The sequence below is a fragment of the Trachemys scripta genome, chromosome 12, assembly GCF_013100865.1.
Source record: "Trachemys scripta elegans isolate TJP31775 chromosome 12, CAS_Tse_1.0, whole genome shotgun sequence".
In the NCBI taxonomy this organism is placed as follows: domain Eukaryota; kingdom Metazoa; phylum Chordata; order Testudines; family Emydidae; genus Trachemys; species Trachemys scripta.
Window position 1 is genome coordinate 12,539,903 of NC_048309.1, and position 21,080 is coordinate 12,560,982.

General features: G+C 38.1%; 1 protein-coding gene across 2 annotated transcripts in view; it reads right to left on the reverse strand.

Moving 5' to 3' along the window:
- Positions 1-1,736: 1,736 nt before the first annotated feature.
- RTF2 (replication termination factor 2) overlaps positions 1,737-21,080 on the reverse strand; it is a 55,429-nt gene continuing 36,085 nt past the window's right edge. The window contains exons 6-9 of one of the 2 annotated variants that reach the window (XM_034786628.1): positions 10,832-10,945; positions 5,883-5,937; positions 5,708-5,800; positions 1,737-3,119 (exon numbers count right to left, since the gene is read on the reverse strand). In XM_034786628.1, coding sequence (XP_034642519.1) covers positions 2,935-3,119; positions 5,708-5,800; positions 5,883-5,937; positions 10,832-10,945 — 447 coding nt within the window. In that variant the 3' untranslated portion in view covers positions 1,737-2,934. Of the gene's footprint in view, positions 3,123-5,707; positions 5,801-5,882; positions 5,938-10,831; positions 10,946-21,080 lie in introns of both variants that reach the window. The other variant, XM_034786627.1, reaches the window with a different exon arrangement.

Consider the following 21,080-nt stretch of genomic DNA (forward strand, 5'->3'; position numbering starts at 1 on the left):
TGTATCCTATCTGTTAACATATTTGGACAACTGAAATGCTTATCATGTAGGTTTCACGACAAACTCCCATGGAAATAATGCTTAATTATGTCTCAAAATAATTACAAAATAATCAGTTGCATTCTACACACATGAATCAGAAAGACCACATAGACAAGTATAAACAAATCATCTAAACTTCCAATTAATTACTGCTGATCATAAAGGAAGACACTTTTCAAAATAAATTACAAGGCTAATTAATTGTTGTCACACAGAAAAGTAACACTGTAACATCGTTGTGCAGTAGCTTTAAAAGCCTACTACTTACTGTAATTTTAGCTTGGTTAGTTTGAACAAAGGCTATAACATTAAAAAAACAACAACTAAAAGTAGCTTCCAGCTTTTATTTTGTAGGTATTGTTGGATAACAGCATTGAATATTGTTAGACAACTGAACAATTGGACGTGGAAAGTTAACATTTAAAAAGTATCAAAGGGGTAGTCGTGTTAGTCTGGATCTGTAAAAGCAGCAAAGAGTCCTGTGGCACCTTATAGACTAATAGACGTATAGGAGCATGAGCTTTCAAGGGTGAATTCGTAGATGCATCCGAAGAAGTGGGTATTCACCCACGAAAGCTCATGCTCCAATACGTCTGTTAGTCTATAAGGTGCCACAGGACTCTTTGCAACATTTAAAAAGGATCGCTAAATTTCAAATAAGGTTAAAAAAGGGCCCAGAGGAAAGCATATGACAACGAAAGATGACTAACAGCTAAAAGTTGCTCTATTCAAGCACTGATATGTTATCGAGGCTACCAGGAACCTTTATGGTCATATGACAAAAGCAACCACTTATTTCAGTCTAAGTTACAGGGACAGACTTGATCAAAATAAGAACAAGTCACTGTGCCTTGCTGTACATGCACATAGCATCACTCAGGTAGGCAATTCTGACTTGGATTTGAATTGGACTGCCTAACATGTTCAGTTCCTGTTAGACGCTTTAGGATAAGAATCAAGAAACATGGATTACGGTCGTTTTGGAAGCAGCACATTTCACTAATCTGCAAGGCAAGAAAGTGCGAAGAAAGATTACCACTGCATTTGAAGATACCAAGGGCCCAAATTTAAAATGGTCTTTATTAATGCACCCCAAAGTTTGCAGATGCATCTGTTTATCCACATAAAAGAATGCACACATTGGGTGCATTTGCATATGTAATTACACTATTTTGCTGGGCAAACATTTGCACTCGGAGATATTGTGAGCCCTTCTTTTGGGATGTCTCTGAAATTTAGTCCACAGCTTTTTATATAAATGAGGTCAGATTCATCATGTAATTATTAAAGAAGAATAATCAAAACATTCTTCCATATTCTTGCAAAGTGATTCTAAGAAGAAACTGAAGGATTCATTGAAAGGTAGAGATTGGACTTCCAGAGTCTAGCCTGTCTCGAGTAGAAAGAAAAAAAGGGTGAAATTAGTAGCCATAGTGTGGTAAAAGGCTTGCAGTTTCTAAAAAATAGGGAAATAACATGAAGTAAAATAGATTTCAGAAGCAAATATTTCCATACCTTGCTCTGTACAGTATCTGTAAACTTCCCCCTTAAATCAAAACTGCTACTTGGCACAGAAATCATTAAAAATGTAAAAGGGACACTCAGTTTTCTATAAATCTGGACTTTTTATATTAAAAACAAAGCAGACAGGCTAAAGGCAGTTTTCTTTGCACAGACACAAATCATATGTTTTTAAAAAACTGAGTTTGATCTTGATTTCTCCAAGGAGTCCTCTGTAGAATTCTTCTCTCTTCCACACAAACCCTTGAGTCTGAATCACCAATCTTTTAATGTGTGTTTAAACACACTGATGTTCATTTTAATGTGCTAAGCTCATAAAACAGCTTTAACCAGATGAACGAAATGCTTCTCCAAATTCTCAAAACATCCAAAGTTACGGTAATAAGTGTGTTCATATTTTGCAGTTGAGGTAAAAAGATCCGTATCCATCAGTTTGTTTTAATTAAAGGCAAATTGCTGCTTAATGGTGTACAAAAACCAGCCTCTGCTACTTCAGTTGAGAGGAAGAAAGCTCCAGCTCACGTTTCAGCTTAGTGTGAAGCCATTATCCCACATAGTTCTCCAACAAAAAGATGGGAGCCCAGTCTTGGTATTTCTAATGCAAAAGGGAAAAAAGCTAGAACACTTTTGGGGGGCACAAACACAACGATTTTGGGGCCTTCTTTAAAAATAATTTAGCAGTAAATAGCAAAACATTTCCCCCACTGCCATTCTCCTTTGAAATGGAACAGGAGACGATTGTAAAAGTTTTTACTTTATTTCTGAGATCACACTGAGCTTTCCAAATGACTCCATCCTGACATGCATTAATTCAAAGCAACCTCCAGCACCTTTAAGAGAGACGTGTACTGGTTTTGACTAGAGTCAAATTAGTTAATGTAAGAAAGGAAATATTGTGGGGGGTTTTATTGTTAGCAAGCAGTGTCAGAAAGTTACAAAAATGAAATTCAGACTTTAACACAAAGAGAAGTTCAATTACAATTGCAGCTAAAATTGTGTAGGTAATCATTAAAAGCATAGAAGGATATATTTACTAGTAAGCAGATTCTGCAATCCTAACTGGAACTGCAACCAAGAGTAAAATACTACTCGGTGTAACTAAGGATGGCAGAATCTGACCCTAAAGAATTATACTTTTTGTAAATAATCTTTTAAAATAAGTCACATTACCAGACATGGATTTTAGCCATCTATTTCTTATTTAACAGTAGCTGCAAACAACTTAAGTACACTGGTTATTCAAAAGTTTATAAACAACTTGCAAACTGAATAATACCAGATAACATCAGATTACAATGAACACCCTGTAACAGAGTTACACAGAAAAAGCCTCGGGGAAGAATGACTGTTACAATCATGCACACAATTGTTTCAGAAATAGTATGCCGTGTGAGTAATCCAATTGGAAGACTCTTCCTTCGAGCGTTTTGCTGAGCTGTGTGATGTAAAAATAGACTTGTATGCCTCTGATTTCTCCTGACTGTCGCCAATGGATCTCTTGGTGGTGCCAGATGAAGCTTTACTGATTTTTCCTGATGCAGAAGAGCTTCCATTAGCTTCTAGAAAAGAAACAAAAATACTATTTCTCTAATTTTGCAAATCTAAAAAACCCCTAAGCTATTAAAAAAAATCATTTTTGCCCCTCTGGAAGATGAGTTTATTGATGGCTTGGTTCAGAAATCTGACAGCTACGAATATCTTTCATGAATGTATGAGGTAGCTTCTAGTTTACGTAATTTGTACCTCTTTCTGCACACACAAAATTGGCAGCTAAATCTACATACAGGAAAGCACGTCTCCCTCCACTGTGTGTGCATGTACACCCTCCCTTACCCTGCTGCACTGCTTAACACAGTATTGACATCTACTGCTGTATGCAAAAAACAGAGCTCTGAATTCTGGTCTTAGCAAGTAAAGTGGAGGAGAATATTTTTCTTCAGCTATTGTTTTAAGATTAGTTATCAAATGACAAAAGCTACACTCGTGACATGTTTATCACTTGGGAATCTATCTACTCCTTTTATCATTGATGAAGTCATTGGTAAGCAACAACATGCGTCTTTTAATCATTTTTCATTCAAGCCAGAAAAATACCCATCCCTTTGTTTCTGATGCCATTTCCTTTTGTGTGTTGGATTTACTGCTAATATGGAAGCTCCTCTCTGCAAACACTGGCAGAAATGCTCAGTCTTTTCCAAGGACGGAGGTACAGCACGATTTTTAAAAAGCAGAAGCTTTAGACCACAAGCAAAAAATGTGTACACAAAAGTCTGGCAGAAACTGCACATAATTACTGCAATTATGTGTAAATTACGCACAGTTGCATGTGTATTGCTAGTTTGGAGTATATCTGCATGTACATTTACCTGATTTGTGCATGCAATCATAGGAATTGCACATACAATCCTAAATAATCATGGACCTTAGCCTTCTCATTTTGGAAAATGCCCTCTTAATTGACTGGAGAGGATTAACAAAAGGTGGATTTGGAGTACCCATCCCTTCCCTAAAAAATAACTCCATGAAGAGGTTTATCTTCACCTTGGGGGACAAAAACTCAAAGATACCCACCAAGAATGACTACTGCACCAAGATATATGAAAGAATCAAAATGCGTCCCATAAATCCATGGAAATTTTAGGGCCCAGCATTCAGCAAATTAATTTCCACCCGGCTCCTAACCTACCTAGGTTTCTTTTTCCCTTACTGGATTTTATTTTCAGTTCATTAATGCAACCTATTTATGCAGAGACATAAATTAATGACCTGTCATTTCAAAAGGGTCAAGCAATTATTCCTTTGCTCTGATAAATTATTTCAAGCATGATTAGAGTTAGTATTATTAGAGGTCTACTAGCAATAATAATTTAGGATAAAATATCAATTTAAGAATCATCATTTATAAACTGAAGAACTCAGTAGTTCTTTCGGGAGAGGCAGGGGTCCAGACACTTATAATGAAAATACTCTGCGTACTACACAGAAGCACTATTGCTCATCATTGAACTATCTCTGGATTCATCAAACATTAGATGACTTTCTCTTCAGAAAATGTCGTCTTCTCTTACTGTAACTTACGTGATTTTGAATCTCATTTCTAAACTCTGGATACAAAAAAAAAAAATCAACGAGAGTTAAATTTTGTCATATATATTACCTAAAGTCATACTGCTACTCTCTGGACTAATGGGTAGCCAAGTGTAATCTTAACTGCATGACTGCTGCTGAATACATTAGGTATGTCCTGAAGTTACTCTCCAGTGTTCTCACTGACATGTAGCAGAACAGCAATCAAGTTATTAAAAGATCCAAAGCTGGTAAGTCTCGTTTGAAATGAATGTCAAAAGAGACTTGTTGTTCTTCAGATTTAATGGGAAATGACAACAAATTTTCTGCAAATGTTATAAACTCCCCTCACCACTACCAATCTTGCATACTTAGATGGGCAAGAATATTTATTTTTACCAAGTTAAATCCTATTAAAAACTGGAATTGGTAATGAAAACCATAAGGTGACCCTGTCTTATTTTACACTAAATCCTCTTCTATGATGCATTGAACAAATCCCTCATGGGGTCATTTATTTTGGGAAGTGTTGTTGTTTGTTTGTTTTTAACATTACTTTTAGCATAGCTGACATTTTTATGGTTTGAGAGGAAATAGTAAACAATCTTCTTCAACTCCTAAATAATGGTATTAACACCACAAAGTGGAACTGATTAAGATACAATAGGTAAAACAGACATGTAGAAAGAAAATACGAATGATATTAAGGACCCAGTTGTCGGACCCAGGCTTCTGGGTGCGCATGCAAACATCGGAATGCACTCTGCACACATCCCTTGGAAAGTTGTGCACACATGGGGAGTGTTAAAAATGTTAGACTTTTACCTCTTACTGGGCTTTATAAGGACAAATTCTCTAACACTCTGCACATGCTTCCCTTAGAATTTTCAAGCATGTCTGCAACATGTGGTTGCATGGGTATGTATGAGCCATTCTGCGCACATACAGAGGGAGGCAGGGTAAAAGCCTGGTCAAAAATTTGGCCCCAAATAGCTAACAAAGAATCTCTATAAATATCTGAGCACAGGAAAACAGTTTATGAAAATTTTCCCAGTTAAACTGAAACATACACACCAACCTGTACTCTTTGTGAAGACAATCTGTTTCCTTTCTCCAGAATTAGTGTTCATGTCATCTTTTGCACTCTTTACTTCTGATGGTCCTGGAGAATCTACAGAATTAAAAAAAGCTAAAGCATAAGCTTGTTAAATTACTCAGAAGGTAAATGTCAATTATAGCTGTGACAACGTTACCTTCAGGGGGGTCTTGTTGAGAGACCGATTCTGCTGCCTTACATTTCTTTGATTTCTGAAACAATATAAGCAGAAAACGGAGTTTACATTTAGAATCTCCATATGCGATATCTAACCAAGTGTGCGTTTGATAGAAATATAAATACCTTTGCTATGCTTATGTGCTTTATACAATGAACTTGTTTCTTTCCATACAATTACTTTATATTTTTCTAAATATTTTAGTATAGAAAATAATAGTTGATTAGCTTGGAGGCATCTCAAAGAAAACCATAGGCTGAAACTAAGCTGCCTAAAAGCAGGTTTTTTTACTTATTTGGTTTCATCTTTTTAAAAAAAATACAAAGCCTAATTATTTTATTAGTAAAATGACCAGCTATTCAGTAATCTTATTGACTAGCATTGAAACCATTTGGCAAGATACTACAGCTGGGCACAATTGTAATGAATAATGGCATTTCTGAACAAAAGAAATTTCAGCATAAACAAATAATATAATTCAATCTTTATTTTTCTCAGTTAACCTCCTCATTGGGTTTAGCTGCTTTATATTTCCTACAGTTTTATCAAGGCATTCCTTCTTATATGGATACTCACTTGAAAAACAAAGCTTAGTATAACAATTGAAATTAATTTCTCAGAAGGCTGAAAAAAAAAATCAGTTCAACAGCATCTCTTGGCAAGATTTTCAAAGCCCACTCTTGTATGTGCTCAAATAAAAAAATCTGTGTATTAGAATATGTAAAAATATATTTAAACTGTATGAAAGTATCGGAGAAAAACAATGACAATATTTGATGTTTAAAGATTTGCTGACAAAGTGAAGAAATTTACAAACATTGCAAAAAAAATGACTATCCCAATGAAGGTAAACATTTAAAATATGTTGCTGAATCTATGAGCTCACATACTGTCACAAGTATGATTTAATCTTAGGGAAAAAAGTGACATAGCAAATGCTGCTCTTAGTCTTGGCCAGCAGGTGGTACTAAAAGGCCACTATTATAAAGCCAGAAATAAATTACTGTGATTTTGTTTGCAGGTATGTGGATGTAAATAGCACTCTCTCTTCACTATGCCTCCATCTTTATGTTATGGACATGTAAGACACTGAAATTTACAAGAACGCTATCTGAGTGCTTCAGAAAGCAGGATTTTTGTGTATTTCATTAACCTGTCTGCTTCAAACACAGAACAGGCAGAGAGAAGGGATGATGTATAGGAAACGTGTCCTTGTTCATGGAAAAGCTCTGCACACTAAATCTGACAATGGATCACCTGACAGCAGTTGGGGCTTTCACATTTTAGTTCTTCATCCAATAAGCAGACAGAATGTATGTATTAGAGCTAACAGATAACAAAATTGCATTTTCAGGGTAGGTTTTAGCATTGAGTATTCCTTTAGTAGCCCAACTAACAAGCCTGTCACACTTGCCTGCTCTCCAGTGAATCAGGAGTCCAAAGTTGTTACTGACACCAGATAACCAAGTAGAGAGGTGTTGAACAGAAGATGCAGCCCTAAAGATATTTACTGATACTATTGCAAGAACATGGATTTGTGGTTTTGTTGGTTTTTTTTTGGCTTGAACAACGCAGAATATCTACAAAAAACTTGGCATAAAACAGGGTTCTCCCTTCCACATCTCCATTTCAAGAACTAAAATTATCAAAAAGAACAGGAGTACTTGTGGCACCTTAGAGACTAACAAATTTATTAGAGCATAAGCTTTCGTGGACTACAGCCCACTTCTTCGGATGCATATAGAAGGGAACATATATTGAGGAGCTATATATACACACATACAGAGAGCATGAACAGGTGGGAGCTGTCTTGGCCTCTCAGAGTTGGTAAGACAACTCCCACCTGTTTATGCTCTCTGTATGTGTGTATATATATCTCCTCAATATATGTTCCATTCTATATGCATCCGAAGAAGTGGGCTGTAGTCCACGAAAGCTTATGCTCCAATAAATTTGTTAGTCTCTAAGGTGCCACGAGTACTCCTGTTCTTTTTGCGGATACAGACTAACACGGCTGCTACTCTGAAACCTAAAATTATCAAGAAACTTCTAATTTCTGAAGCTAGATGAGGAAGCACTGTTCTTGAAATGTAGACCTAAATAAGAGTTTTGTTCATTCAAATTAACATATTCTGATGGTTGCTACCCAGCAATTCCAAAGGCCAAGGAGGCTCCCCCCTGAACCAAGGAGAAGCTGCAATACAGCACACATTAAATACTTCTCGTATAAAGTGCTACTTTAATTCAGTTTGACAAGGATAAGAACAAGATGCACTCTACCCACAGGAGAAAAGAACAGCAACCAAAGACCAAAATTAGATTGTAACAGAAGTTATTACTCAGACTGAGTAGAAATAAGTTACATGTAAAAACCAGTGCCAGTAAAATAAGTGGTGTTCTTCTGTATGGCTTGAGTAGGTAGCAACGACTACAAGTTAGTAAAATATGGGTTACTAAAAACGGTAATAGTTTATTATTTCTTATTAAAACCTATTTATAAAGAGACTACCATGAGCTTAAGAAATTAATATAAAACATATTGTAGAATGAAACTTGTATAGATCTTATAGGCAACCACCTGTTTTAAACAACTGTTCTAAAGGATTCTCAAATGTATCAAGTACAATTCTGTTCCTGTATTAGAAAACCATCTCTAAAAGGTCACTTAAAATACGCTTCACTATAATATAAAAACAAATGCAACTGAGGATAAGTGACACACAGAATAACGGATTAACACCTTCCAAATACACATGGCTGGCCTCCAGCACAACAACATTGAAGAAGCAATCCTATTACCCTGGCTGGAGAATTAAATTTGCATTCTGACATATTTTAGTTAGCTTTTGAACAGGAAAGAAGACGCAAAACAGAAACAGCTGAAAAAAGCAAAACTACCCGAGGACTATTTCAAAATAAGTAGTTGCAACAATTTAGACTCATTAGGCCAACTATGATTCTTGACGATTTCATGACGGTGAGGGGGAGTCAGCTGGAAGCTGGGTTGTGTTCTTAGCACATATTGAGGTTGGTGAGATAGTGTTTAGGACTGAGGGCAGGAGAGAGGAACAGGTGCAAGGAGGAGCAAGCATAAAACAGTTCGTATTATCAAGGATCCTACCAGTTCTGTAGTTAAGGTTATAGAAGGATTTTGACTTTTGACCGGACCTTTTCATTTGAATTCATTCTTGGACTCTAGTGACCACGTATGACTCTCCTGAAAAGTCCTGAATTTGTGTACATATTGAATCCAAATTTAGTCACTTCCTTGCTTCAGAGCAACTACTCAAGTAGTAGCTAATCTGATATAGAAGCCAATGGATTTGTTTATTTCTCTCTGATTAATTTGCTTAGATTATAAATTACTGAGGTGATCAGAGAGAAAAGGTGGCGCTATTATGAATAATATAAGAGTTTAAACTAAAACTATGGTTGGAAAAAAAAAAACACCCACAAAAAACAAGGATATTTGGAAGGAAGCAGAGCACCCTAAACTAAGCCCTGCTGACTTTAGACACTTAACCACATGTGAATATCTATTCACTCTCAACACTGTTCCTTTCATAATCCTGAAGGACTCCCAAAGCATTCTGGACATTTATTGGCTAGTTTTTCAAAATCATAAGCAGCAACATTACATAATTTACTGTAGGAAGTGATCACCACAATATTCAACGGAAACTGTAGGGGAACATTTAGTGGATAGAATTACCAAAACTTGTAATTTGGTCAGCAGACATGCGTAACAACTCGATGCTTGTAAAAAGTGCCACAAAGTCTAATGACAAGAGATTGGGGCCCTGGTTTTATATCTAATCCAAAGGACAGTATCTCCACCAGCATGGTGCCCCTTGGCACTGTGAAAAGGGATTGGTTCTGTACCAATTTAGAAAAACAGTGCCACCAACTGCACCATCAATTGCCAGAATACTAGGTCCAAATATTGGCCAAGACTGAAACTACTTAGCTGGTGACATCTGATGATACCTGAGCTCAAGACGGGCATGCCTATAAATGTCTGTTAGAGGCTCACCACCCTGAACAACATAACATATCCAGGTGGCTTTTTAAAACAGACTAGAATAATGAACTATAAAGTGGTGCACACACTATCCACGCACACAGGTGAGTAGGAGAAATATTTTTCTTCCAGTAGCAGTGTCCAATGAGTGAGTCATCTACTTTTTTTATGCACAATGACGATCAATTAGGAGTAGGCTTTATGTTGAATAGCTGCAAAGTATGTTTCAATATATTTATTTCTATTGCATTTTTTCCAATTGTCTATTATTATTTGTACTGACATTTACATTATGGTATGCTAAAGTGGCCGCCATACACTTGAATTGATGTTGGTTGCTTTAGTCTTATAAGCATAATGATATCTTTCTGGGACTTGGTCCGGAATAGACAGTGGAGATTACTGAATAAATCCCCTTCACTTCCGGAGAGTATGCAGAAAATCAAAATGGGAAACCCAGCGTTGTGAGTTCAATCCTTGAGGGGGCCATTTAGGAAACTGGGGCAAAAATCTGTTTGGGGGTTGGTCCTGCTTTGAGCAGGGGGTTGGACTAGATGACCTTCTGAGGTCCCTTCCAACCCTGATATTCTATGAAAACATTTTGCACCTAAAATGCATTGTCTTGCTGCAGGAGAATACTGTAGAGAAACAATTAATACTTAAAAAAAAAAAAAATTGTTCTGGATAAAACTGAAGCATTCAGGTAAGTGGGTCCAACGTGAACTAAAGAGACTTACCAGCAAGAAATAAAATGTGGATAGCTTAGAATGAATGTGGTTCATTCTGAGAATCAATGAAGAATCTCTGTTTGTACAAGTTGAACTTTCACCTATGAGATCTATTCATAAAAGATCTCATTACACACACTCAACTTCCTAGCATTTTTAAGTCTCTGTAAAATCATTACCTTTCCCACTTTACTCTTAAGCCTTCTCTCCTCCATTCTTTTCTTCAGCACTTCCACATCTTCTTTATTACCATTAAGTATAATCACATCTTCTTCTTGAAAGGAAACACCACACTTTAAAAGAAAAGAGGAAAAAAAGGAAACAAAACATAACTTTTCAAAATCTGAAAGTACCGGTTTTTTTAAACACTCCTCAAAGAACTGCCACATCCTTATCCTTCCTTCCGCCTTTTCCATTTTCATTTTCTATCCCCATTTTTCTCTGTGTACATTTCTCTACTTTTAGACACCGATCAGAAACTGCCGCAGAAATGGAATTATACCATGGTCTTGCACAGAAGTGCTTCAACTCATGAGGGTGACTAAGGAATGAAACTACCGTTAGCACCTCAGGTAAAGTATCTGCATGGGAGCCCAGCGCGATTCCATTTTTGCAGCAGCTAACTGTGCAGGTTGCCCCATACTTGTCAGCTAGGAAAATGGAGGCATGTCCATTAGTCCTCATGCTTGATATTTGTTCAATACTGAAAGCTAAACATTTGCACATATATAAACCCAACTTAATCTAGATCAGTAGTATGTATGCATGTCAAGGTGACATGCAATTGTGCTTTTTTCTGAGGTATAAATGAGGGCTGAAAAGATTTTCCCCTTAAGCAATAGTGAATTTTTCAGACACCCTCTGTTTGTCAGGTGTTTGAGTTAAACAAGAATAGTTTTGAACAGTGCAACCAAAAATCCCTCTTCTGTCAATTGCTCCAATATTCTCTAGGTACCTGTATCAGAATCCTACTAGTTCTCCAGAGAGTCATAATGTTTTCCACACAAAACAAAAACAAAAAAATCTAGACAGTAACTGAATTTCTAATAGGACGGAGAGAAACCAAAATGTCAAGCCCCCTTCATACCACAAAGAAGAAAACCGAGCTTAAACTTTTTTTGTTTTGAAAGCACTTTGAAGGTCACCTTTAACAGACCTTTAAAAAGAGTGAACATGGGTTTTAGGGTTTTTACCACACAAAAAGTCCTTGAGTTCTTCTTATAAGTAATCACATTGTGAGAGAGAAAGCTAAAAATAAAAGTGAGCATTTTGTGTCAAATCAGTTCAGAAAGTTAGATTAAATCAGTGCAGCCCCTTGTCTGGGCACACTTAAATTGGTTTAAGAGTGCCTTGTATTGCTTTAGCTTAATTTAAACCTGTAAGCCTATCTCCAATCAGCACCAAGCCAAAACTATGCGACTGGCTGACAGTACACAGATCACTTGGAGGGAAGCTCACTACTGTATCAAATTAAGAATACACATACACAAAACACATCTTGAAGTGAATTTTGTTTCAGTGTTTTGATAGGTTAAAACTTTGCTGTAGCATAAACAGATTACTCAATTAGCTTTTGGCACAAGAAGGGAGACCAGACATTTCCTAAGTTAAAAGGCAGTGCTCTAATGAAAAAGGGTTGTGGTGGGAGTCCACTCTCCAATTTCCAAGAAATGTAAATGATTAATTGATTAGATGGACTATCTTATTTTCAAGTGCGGTTAAGGATGTGTCTAGGATTACATGTAATTACCAAAAATTCTTTTCATTTTTATCATCAGCATTAATATACTTTGGAGTTAAGGAAATAAAATTTTCTTTTTTAAGGTGCCTGATGCATAGATTGAACTAATCATCTACTACAACAGGGGTTAATTTTCTTACCCTTCCAGCAAACCTAAAACGAAGGAGCAAGAAATTGCAAGCAGCAGAACTGGCGATTGCATGTGTGCAGATAATATACACTAAGTAGACCCAAAAACCAGCGGTAAGCACTATTGGGGTTGATTCATATTGCCTTACTGTGACACAGTTAGCACTGGTGTCACAGTAACCACCATGAAAGGTTGGGGCTCCCTCTCACAGCTCCCTCCAAAAAGTCATTTGCCTCTGGATTCTGACCTTGCTGTCCAAAGAGTGTTTTCATCCCTTTCATCCCTTGGTGTGTAAATGCAATTTACATACAAATCAGTTCTTAATCTGTATTAATAAAGTCTTCAGCACAAAGGATACCAATGGAAAAAACAATAGCAAGAGAGCAATAGTGGAAGGAATGTGATGCTATAGTACTAACTAGTAATTTATCTTAATAGGACAATGAGATTATTTTAATGAATGTTTTATCACCTCTAAATTTCCATCATTTACCATAATCACAATAAATTGCTTTTCCTGTAATAGAAACTAAACTAGAAAACAAAGTTGGCAATATTCCTTTGTTCCATTACATCAATATGGGTAATTTTTATCTTACTTTTCCCCTCTTTCTTCAACTGCTAAATCAAAGGAGAAAATCTCTTTCAAAGTAGATGATCGGAAGTATTTTCTAAATACAAGAGACCATAAAACATAGCTATTAAACTATAGCCACCATGTTTTTTAGGACAGGTTTAAACAACATTCTTTTGTTGAAACCTTTGTTCTAATACGTCTACTTAGCTACCCACTTAAAACTATTTATATTCATAGTCAGTTGAAGGAAAAATTTAAATATTTTGGTTTGTTGTAGAAACAACCACCCTCAGAGTATATCCCTTCAAAGGGATAATAAATACTGATGATCTTAATGGTGAACCATGCACTTAAGATACATTAATTTCTTATAAATGTAATTATTTGTATCAATCTGCATAGCAAATTCTAAAAATATTCCAATTGTACTAGAACATTCTGAATTTGTACAAAACCCTATTCCATGCAAAAAGGTACAGAAATTGCATAGTTACACCACTATTTCTCCCTTCCCAGTAGTAATCTTACCTGGACTTTTTTTTTTTTTTTTTTTAAATGGAGGTACCATTGTACATTTTCTGTCCCAGTTGTAGACTTTTTCTAACAGGTCCAGATTCTAATTTTCTTGCATAATCTATTAACGAGGAAACCAACCTCTTTTTTTCCCTACAAATGCAACTAGCATAAAGAACAAAAGCACACAGGCATTTTTCTGCTGACTCGTTGCCTGTGAATGTATTTAACTAATATTTCAAACTATGCCAATTCTCCTCAGAAATTTGTCTCTCTCAACAGGGCAATATTTTAAAGTGGAACTGTACTTGAAAGCAACACTTCCATGTATTGATAAGAAATAAGTATAATGTCACCCTTTCAGGGGTTTATTCCAGAGAGAGACAGTACCATCTGATGGGCAATTTGCTTTCCACATGGCACAGCTATCAAACTGCAATTTTTTGAAAGGCTGTGATGTGGATAAAAGAGGATAATGGAGGTAGTAACACTCAGTGGGACTTGTACAAGACATTAGAGTTGATATAGTTTCTATTTTCCTCCTCTTGTCTCTCAACTATGGCACTCCTGATCTACTCTATCCAATACATGTAATACTAAGCACTTATACATTGCTTTACAACCCAAATGCCCTGTATGTACATTTACTAATTAATCTCCATGAGGTACAAAGTTTTCTTCCATGCATTTTTCAACTTCATTCATAGAAAGAACAGTTACTTACTCTACAATAACAGTGGATCTTTGAAATGCTGAAGTAGCCTTGCACAAGTTTGGAATCTTTTCTGAGTAAAAGTGCGTCGGGGCCATGCACGCACCCTGTGGTCACCTTGTGCTCCCATGCAAGGACATAAATGGCTGAGCAACCATGACCCTCCCTCAGTTCCCTCACAATCGGAAGCCTGTGACTGCTGAGGACCACGAAAAGCAGGGACAGAGGATGGGTCATGGGATCTACTCTGACTACAACATTTTAAAGAATCACAATTACTGTAGGGTCAGTAACTGGTTCTCACGTATGTGTCAGTGTGGTCCAATTTTGGAGGGTTCTCATCTTCCAGAGTCCCCTCAGATGAGCTGTCTTTTCCTGAACCATAAATACTAATAAAGATCCTGGATGTATGTAAAATTGTTAAAAACCTTTAGGTGGAACTTGGTAGTGCTTTTCTACTAACTTTGAGGGGGAGGGAAAATAAGACTGGAGTGTGCTACAACCCCTTTGCTGGGTATATTATGTCCTGATTGATTGGAAGGGCAATTATTGATGGTGCTGAGGATGTCAAACAGCTTATGCATGTTCTCTTGGATCACCACTGTCTTGATGTCCAAGGTTTCAGTTAACCTCATAAGCAAGTCCTGGAAGGCCTTAAAATCATTTTGAGCCAATGTCGGGACTGATTTAACTGTCCCATCAGGAGAAGATGAAAATGCTTTTGGTGGAGAGGGAAAATGAAGTGTCTCCAGAAGCACCTGTACCCTAAAACAAGGAGTTTCCTGTAGCTCAGGTGTGAGGGGCTTGGTATGGTCAGTGAACCTGCTGATGTCAGAGACTTTATCCTCTTCCTTGAATCCGGAAATTGACATATGGGAAGGTGGGCCCCCAGTATGGCCAATATGACTGAAGTTATAAGAGTACTGGCCAGATTCCAGTTGACTAGTCTATTGTCAATCTTGCATTGGTGCATGGCATGGGATGTGTCTGGAACTCCCTAGAGAGTCCTTTTCTGATTGATGCGAGCAGGTTCCCTTCTTGATAGAGGGCAGAAGGTATAACTTGGAGATGATAAAGAGAAGTACATGTCCATGAACAGCAGTGCCATTGGATGCAGGGCTGCTGCCTGCTCAGATGCAGTGTGAAAGGTAATGAGTCTCTCTACTAAGTTCTCTCTCTCTACCAGCAAGGGTCTGCTGATTGGTGCCACTGCCTGTACTGGTGCTGGTCTTGATTGGTACCAGTGTCACTATTTCCTCCACTTTCTTTTCAGTCAGTACCTTGTTCCCTGGGCTCAACGTTGATGAATATTTTAAGTCTTCCTTGCAAGATGATTCCACTGCATGCTCAGAGCTGTGCTTGTGCCTGGTGCAGATTGGCTGCTCAGCACTTCTTGAAGTAGATGGCATATGTTCCAGGTCTCTTTGTCCTAGAGTAAGTGCTGATGCACTTGGCACAAACACTGACAATGCCGAGGGTTCTGGTGCTCTGTTCAGTTTCTGAGATCCTGGCACAGGTACCAGTGGCTCGGATGCCCTTTTAGAGGATTTCTTCTCCACACTGGAACTGGGGTATACTGTCTGGTTACTGGGGCATTTGCCATGGATAGTCGCCTCAACTCTGATTTGGTAGATGTCTTCTCCAGGATCAGACATGACTTTCATGGACTGCTCAAGTAGATGTAATTTGAGCCCTTGTGTCTCTCAATTTTCAGATGTCAGACAAGAAGGAATGGCGATTGTTGGGGATGTGTGCTTCCCCGAGGCATAATAGGCATTTGTCGTCCCTGACAGTTAAGGGCATAAAAGCATCACAAAATGGGCAGGTTTAAATACTGTCAGTTTAGAGTCTGCTATCAAGATGTTTGGGGCAAAGAGCCTCACCTCGTGGAACAGGGGCATACAGATTTAAAAATTTTATTAAGATGATGTTTAAAAAAAAAGTGAACGGTACAGAGTTTAAGCATAGAAGTTTCTGGTTATCAGGGAATAACGTACAGATTATCAACTGGTGCGAAGTTTGGTTTAAAATCAGATGGTGTAAGGAATACATAATCTGCAATATCCCCAATTGGGGGTAAAAGGCTAACGGGACAAAGTACAGACATTGAGATATGAGGGTATGTTGTTCAGGTGTGGAATATAATGAGTGGATACGATGATGAGGATGGATTGACCCACATTTGGGGACATTTAACGTTCAGTGAGTTTATGGTTCCAGTTCATATGGTCCAATGGAAGTCTCTACTACTATTCTGAAAAGATTCTGGTCTTGTGTGCATGAGGCATATGTGAACCTACAGTGAGATCCATAATGACACTTAGGCCTGGCAAAAAACCAACATAAATATTGGTATTATCCTTTGAAATTAAGTATTTTTTTTAAATTTTTGCTGATTTTTAATTTTTAAATTTCACAGTTGCAGGAAATGTGGGGAGAGGGGTCAGACAAAAATTTAATGACAGACACAGATTCAAAAAAGAAAAGCTTTATAAATGTTAAAACACAAACTGTCAACATCACATGTCAAAATTTACGAAGTAAATATCATGAAATCAAACTCTAAAAAGTTCTCAAGCAGCATTTTTCTTACTTTGCCCATCTGTAAATTTCTGTTATTGACAAATATTTTTTCGTTGGTTTGTGTGTGTATGGTGAAATCTATGTTTACCGACATTTACCAATAAATATCTAATCCTCCCAAGCCTACATATATTCCAAGAACAATGTTTCATTGTGTGTATCCACTATCATTTGGCAGACACATTTTTTAAACAAACGACAACTGTTAGTGAGAGATTAGATAAGGAAGTTCCACTATCAATTTCTGTCTTTGCATTTTCTGTAAGATTAAATGTTTTCTGCTGGCCTGGAAGATATTACTCTGCCATACTGCTATATCCCAATGTTCTGCTTTTTTCCCCATCCATTCAAATCCCTTAACTGTCTAGGTTATTTAATTTATTTATTTCCAGAGGGGATTAACTTAGTTAGTCTACTAGACATTCCTCCCCGCCCCCCATCAGTTTATAAGAACATTTATGGAGTATTTTGACTGAAGTCTGTTTAATTTTTCTGTTGAGATATAACCTCTCCCCTGCATAATTACTAAGGTGGGGGTCATATGGTTCAGAAAACTAATCCTAACACAGAAGGAAAAGAAACCTTGAAGGAAAAAGTAAGGGCTAGAAAGACACGTACTGAAAACTACTTTGATAGTAAGATAGATGTCTCACTAGTTCTGCCGCTGCTACCTATTTCATATTTCAGCTGCTGGTGGATAAGATACTACAACACCACCAACTTGTTATATGCTTGGCCATTTGTGAGCCGGAACACCAGAAAGCTTGACAGTCAAGACAAATATGGTTTTGTACTAAGTGGGGAATACATGGAGGTTACTAAAAATCTTCCCCGTGAGTCAGTAAAAGTCCTGTAAAAAGACAATCAAGTCCAGTTGGAGGTTTATTAAGTACAGAATCTAACACAGACACCCTTAGACAAGGATGAACTGTTGTTTTTGCAAGTACTGCTCTCAGATGATCATACAAAACAACCCTATAATCCATTAAATTTTAAAAAAAGCCATTCATACATGTTCAAATTTTCTCCATTAAAAATTATTCGAGACACCAACTGTAATTAAACGAGGCATACATACACAACATTGCCTTAATTTTTGCCTTTTGTTCATAGCAAATCAAATCTGGAAAATAAGGCAAAAAGTGCTTTAAAATTACAAATAACTAGAAGCCACCGAGAAAAAAGGCAAGGGAGACACCTGAACTATTAGTCTTGTTCCCATTCATGAGGACAGAGGTCTTCTTTCCATGACAGCAGCCAAATTACTCTTCAACAAAACTAAGGTTCACAGATTGTGACAGATGCCAGTAAGCAAAATCTGCACTGACCTAAGATAAAATAGAAGTCCTTTTGGTCATGCCCCAGGAAGAAAGATAGACTAATTTTCTGTTCAGCGTTTACTGCAACCAATACATGCATCTCCATGACCCGACCTTGTCACGCCAACATCTCCCAGTACCTTACTGCTATAGTACCTCATGGCATTAGAAGATCCTTTTAAAAAGCTTTTCTCCCCTAATATTTTTAAAGTGATTAAGTTACTGCTTGTGCCTTTAACTTTGCAATTATAAACCACTAAATTTGCTGGCAGGCAAAATGTGAAAAATCTGAACAAGCAACCAGCTCCGGTTACGTTACAGAGACCAAACCCTTCCAAGATATGGTAAAGTGAGGACAGTTTGAGAGATTGCACTTTTAAACAGCAGCACACTGCATACAATGGAAAAAACAAACTCCATCTTTCTCTATTGCTCCACCAGGAGCAGTTTGTTATTTGTAATTTTGAACAGGAACATTGCATAGGTTTTTAAGTTGGCAGTGTCACTGGGCCTACAGTTTTTTCTTCTGAATATTACCCTCTGTGCTACAAAAGAATGATGTTTCATAACAGATCGGCTAAAATGTGAAAGATTGGAATTAAAAAAAATAAGGAAGTGGAATTCCACCTGTCCTCAGAGGAGAACGAAGGTGAGACAAGATTATGGTGATCAACAGATGGCTCAGGCAGTGGTGCTATAAGGGGGGCTTTGGGTTAGTCTTTAAGGTGCCACCAGACTCCTTGTTGTTTTTGTAGATACAGACTAACACGGCTACCCCCTGATACTTGATTACTGGGAGGCATTCATGGACAGGGGACTGTTCTCATGGGATGGCACAACTGATTAAAAGAGCTTTAAACTAAAAACTTGGGGGGAAAATGGTTGGGAGATGCTCATGTAATCTCCACGCCAGATTTTAACGTTGAAAGGGAGGAAAATCAAGTAAGAAAAGATACTGCAATGGAGAACGGAAGAACAGTGGGTAGGAAAATGGACATTAAGAGGAAAGATAATGCCTATACCAATGAAGCTAACAGGTAGGCGATACTGGCAGTTTAATGACTACACCCAGTTGGGTGAGGAATATGGGCAAAGCCAAGCAGCAACAATTAATGTTTCTAAACCAATGCAAGGAGCCCGGGTAACAAAATGGAGGAACTAGAACTATTGGTACAGAAAGTGAAACCAGGTATAGGGATAACAGAAACACGACGGAATAGTACTCATGACTGCAGTACAGATATTGAAGGGTATGTGCTGTTCAGGAAAGACAGAAATAAAGGCAAAGGTGATGGAGTAGCACTGTATATTAATGATGAGATAGATTGTAAAGAAATTAGAAGTGATGGAATGGATAAGACAGTCTATTTGAGCCAAAATCATAGAATATCAGGGTTGGAAGGGACCTCACGAGGTCATCTAGTCCAACACCCTGCTCAAAGCAGGACCAAGTTGCAGATCCCTAAATGGCCCCCTCAAGTCTTGAACTCACAACCCTGGACTTGGCAGGCCAATAGGGAAGAAAGCAACTAGAGGTTCCCTTGGGCTAGGTGCTTGCAGTATGCTACAGACCGCCCAGGATCTAATTTGGATATAGATAGAGATCTCTTTAATGTTTTTAATGAAATAAATATTACTGAGAATTGTGTGACTATGGGAGCCTTTAACTTCCCAGATATAGATTGGCGGACAAGTGCTACTAACCATAGTAGGGCCCAGATTTTCCTGGATATGATAGATGACAGATTTCTTCACCAAATAGTCGCTGAATCAAGAGGAGGTGATGCCACTTTAGATGGGATAGATCAGCAAGGAAAACTACGTCTTGGAGGTCAGAAAGTGTAGGGATAAAGTGAGAATTGCCAAAAGACAAGCAGAGTTGGACATTGCAAAAGGTTCTATAGCCATATAAATAAAAAGAAAACAAGGAAAGAAGAGGTGGGACCGCTAAGCATTGAGGATGGGGTGTAGATTAAAGATAATCTAGGCATGGCTCAACATCTAAACAAATACTTTGTCTCAGTTTTAAATAAGGCTAATGAAGAGCTTAGAGGGAGTGATAGGGTGACTAATGGGAACAAGGATATGGAGGTAGAAATTACCACATCCAAGGTGGAAGTCAAATTCAAACAGTTTAATGGGACTAAACTGGGGGACCCAGATAATGTCCATGATTTGGGAAACTATAGACCTATTAGTTTGACCTCGATTGTATGCAAGGGCTTGGAACAAATTTTGAAAGAGAAAGTAGTTAACAACATAGAGGTGAACAGTAATGGGGATAAAATACAACATACCGTATATACTCTATCATAAGCCAGTTCGTTTATAAGCTGACCCCCCCAAAATGGATAAGTAAAAATGAAAAATTTTTATGACCCATTCATAAGCTGGCCCTATAATTCAGGGTCAGCAAACTTTGGCTCCCGGGCCATTACGACAAGCCGCTGGCGGGCCAAGATGGTTTGTTTATCTAAACCTAAGTAAACAAAGTGTCCCGGCACGCCAGCTGTTTACCCTGACGGGCCGGGACAGCAACTGGTGAGGAAATTTTTTTGGGGGGAGAACCTGGGGGTCAGTGGAGTAACCTCTGACCACCCCCCACATGACCCCATCCCTAACCCGGGACCCCCACACTCTCCCCATCCCATCCCTTCCCACCTTATCTGGGGATGGCCAGAGGATGATGTCTCTGGCCTGGCTGGAGCTGCTCCAGCCAGTGCCGGCTCCAGGCACCAGGCAACCAAGCACATGCTTGGAGCGGCACCTGGTAAGGGGTGGCGGGGGGAGCGCGGCGTGGCATTCCGTAGGGAGGGGGGCGCTCCGGCGGCGCGGCGCTCGGCGGGGGGGGGG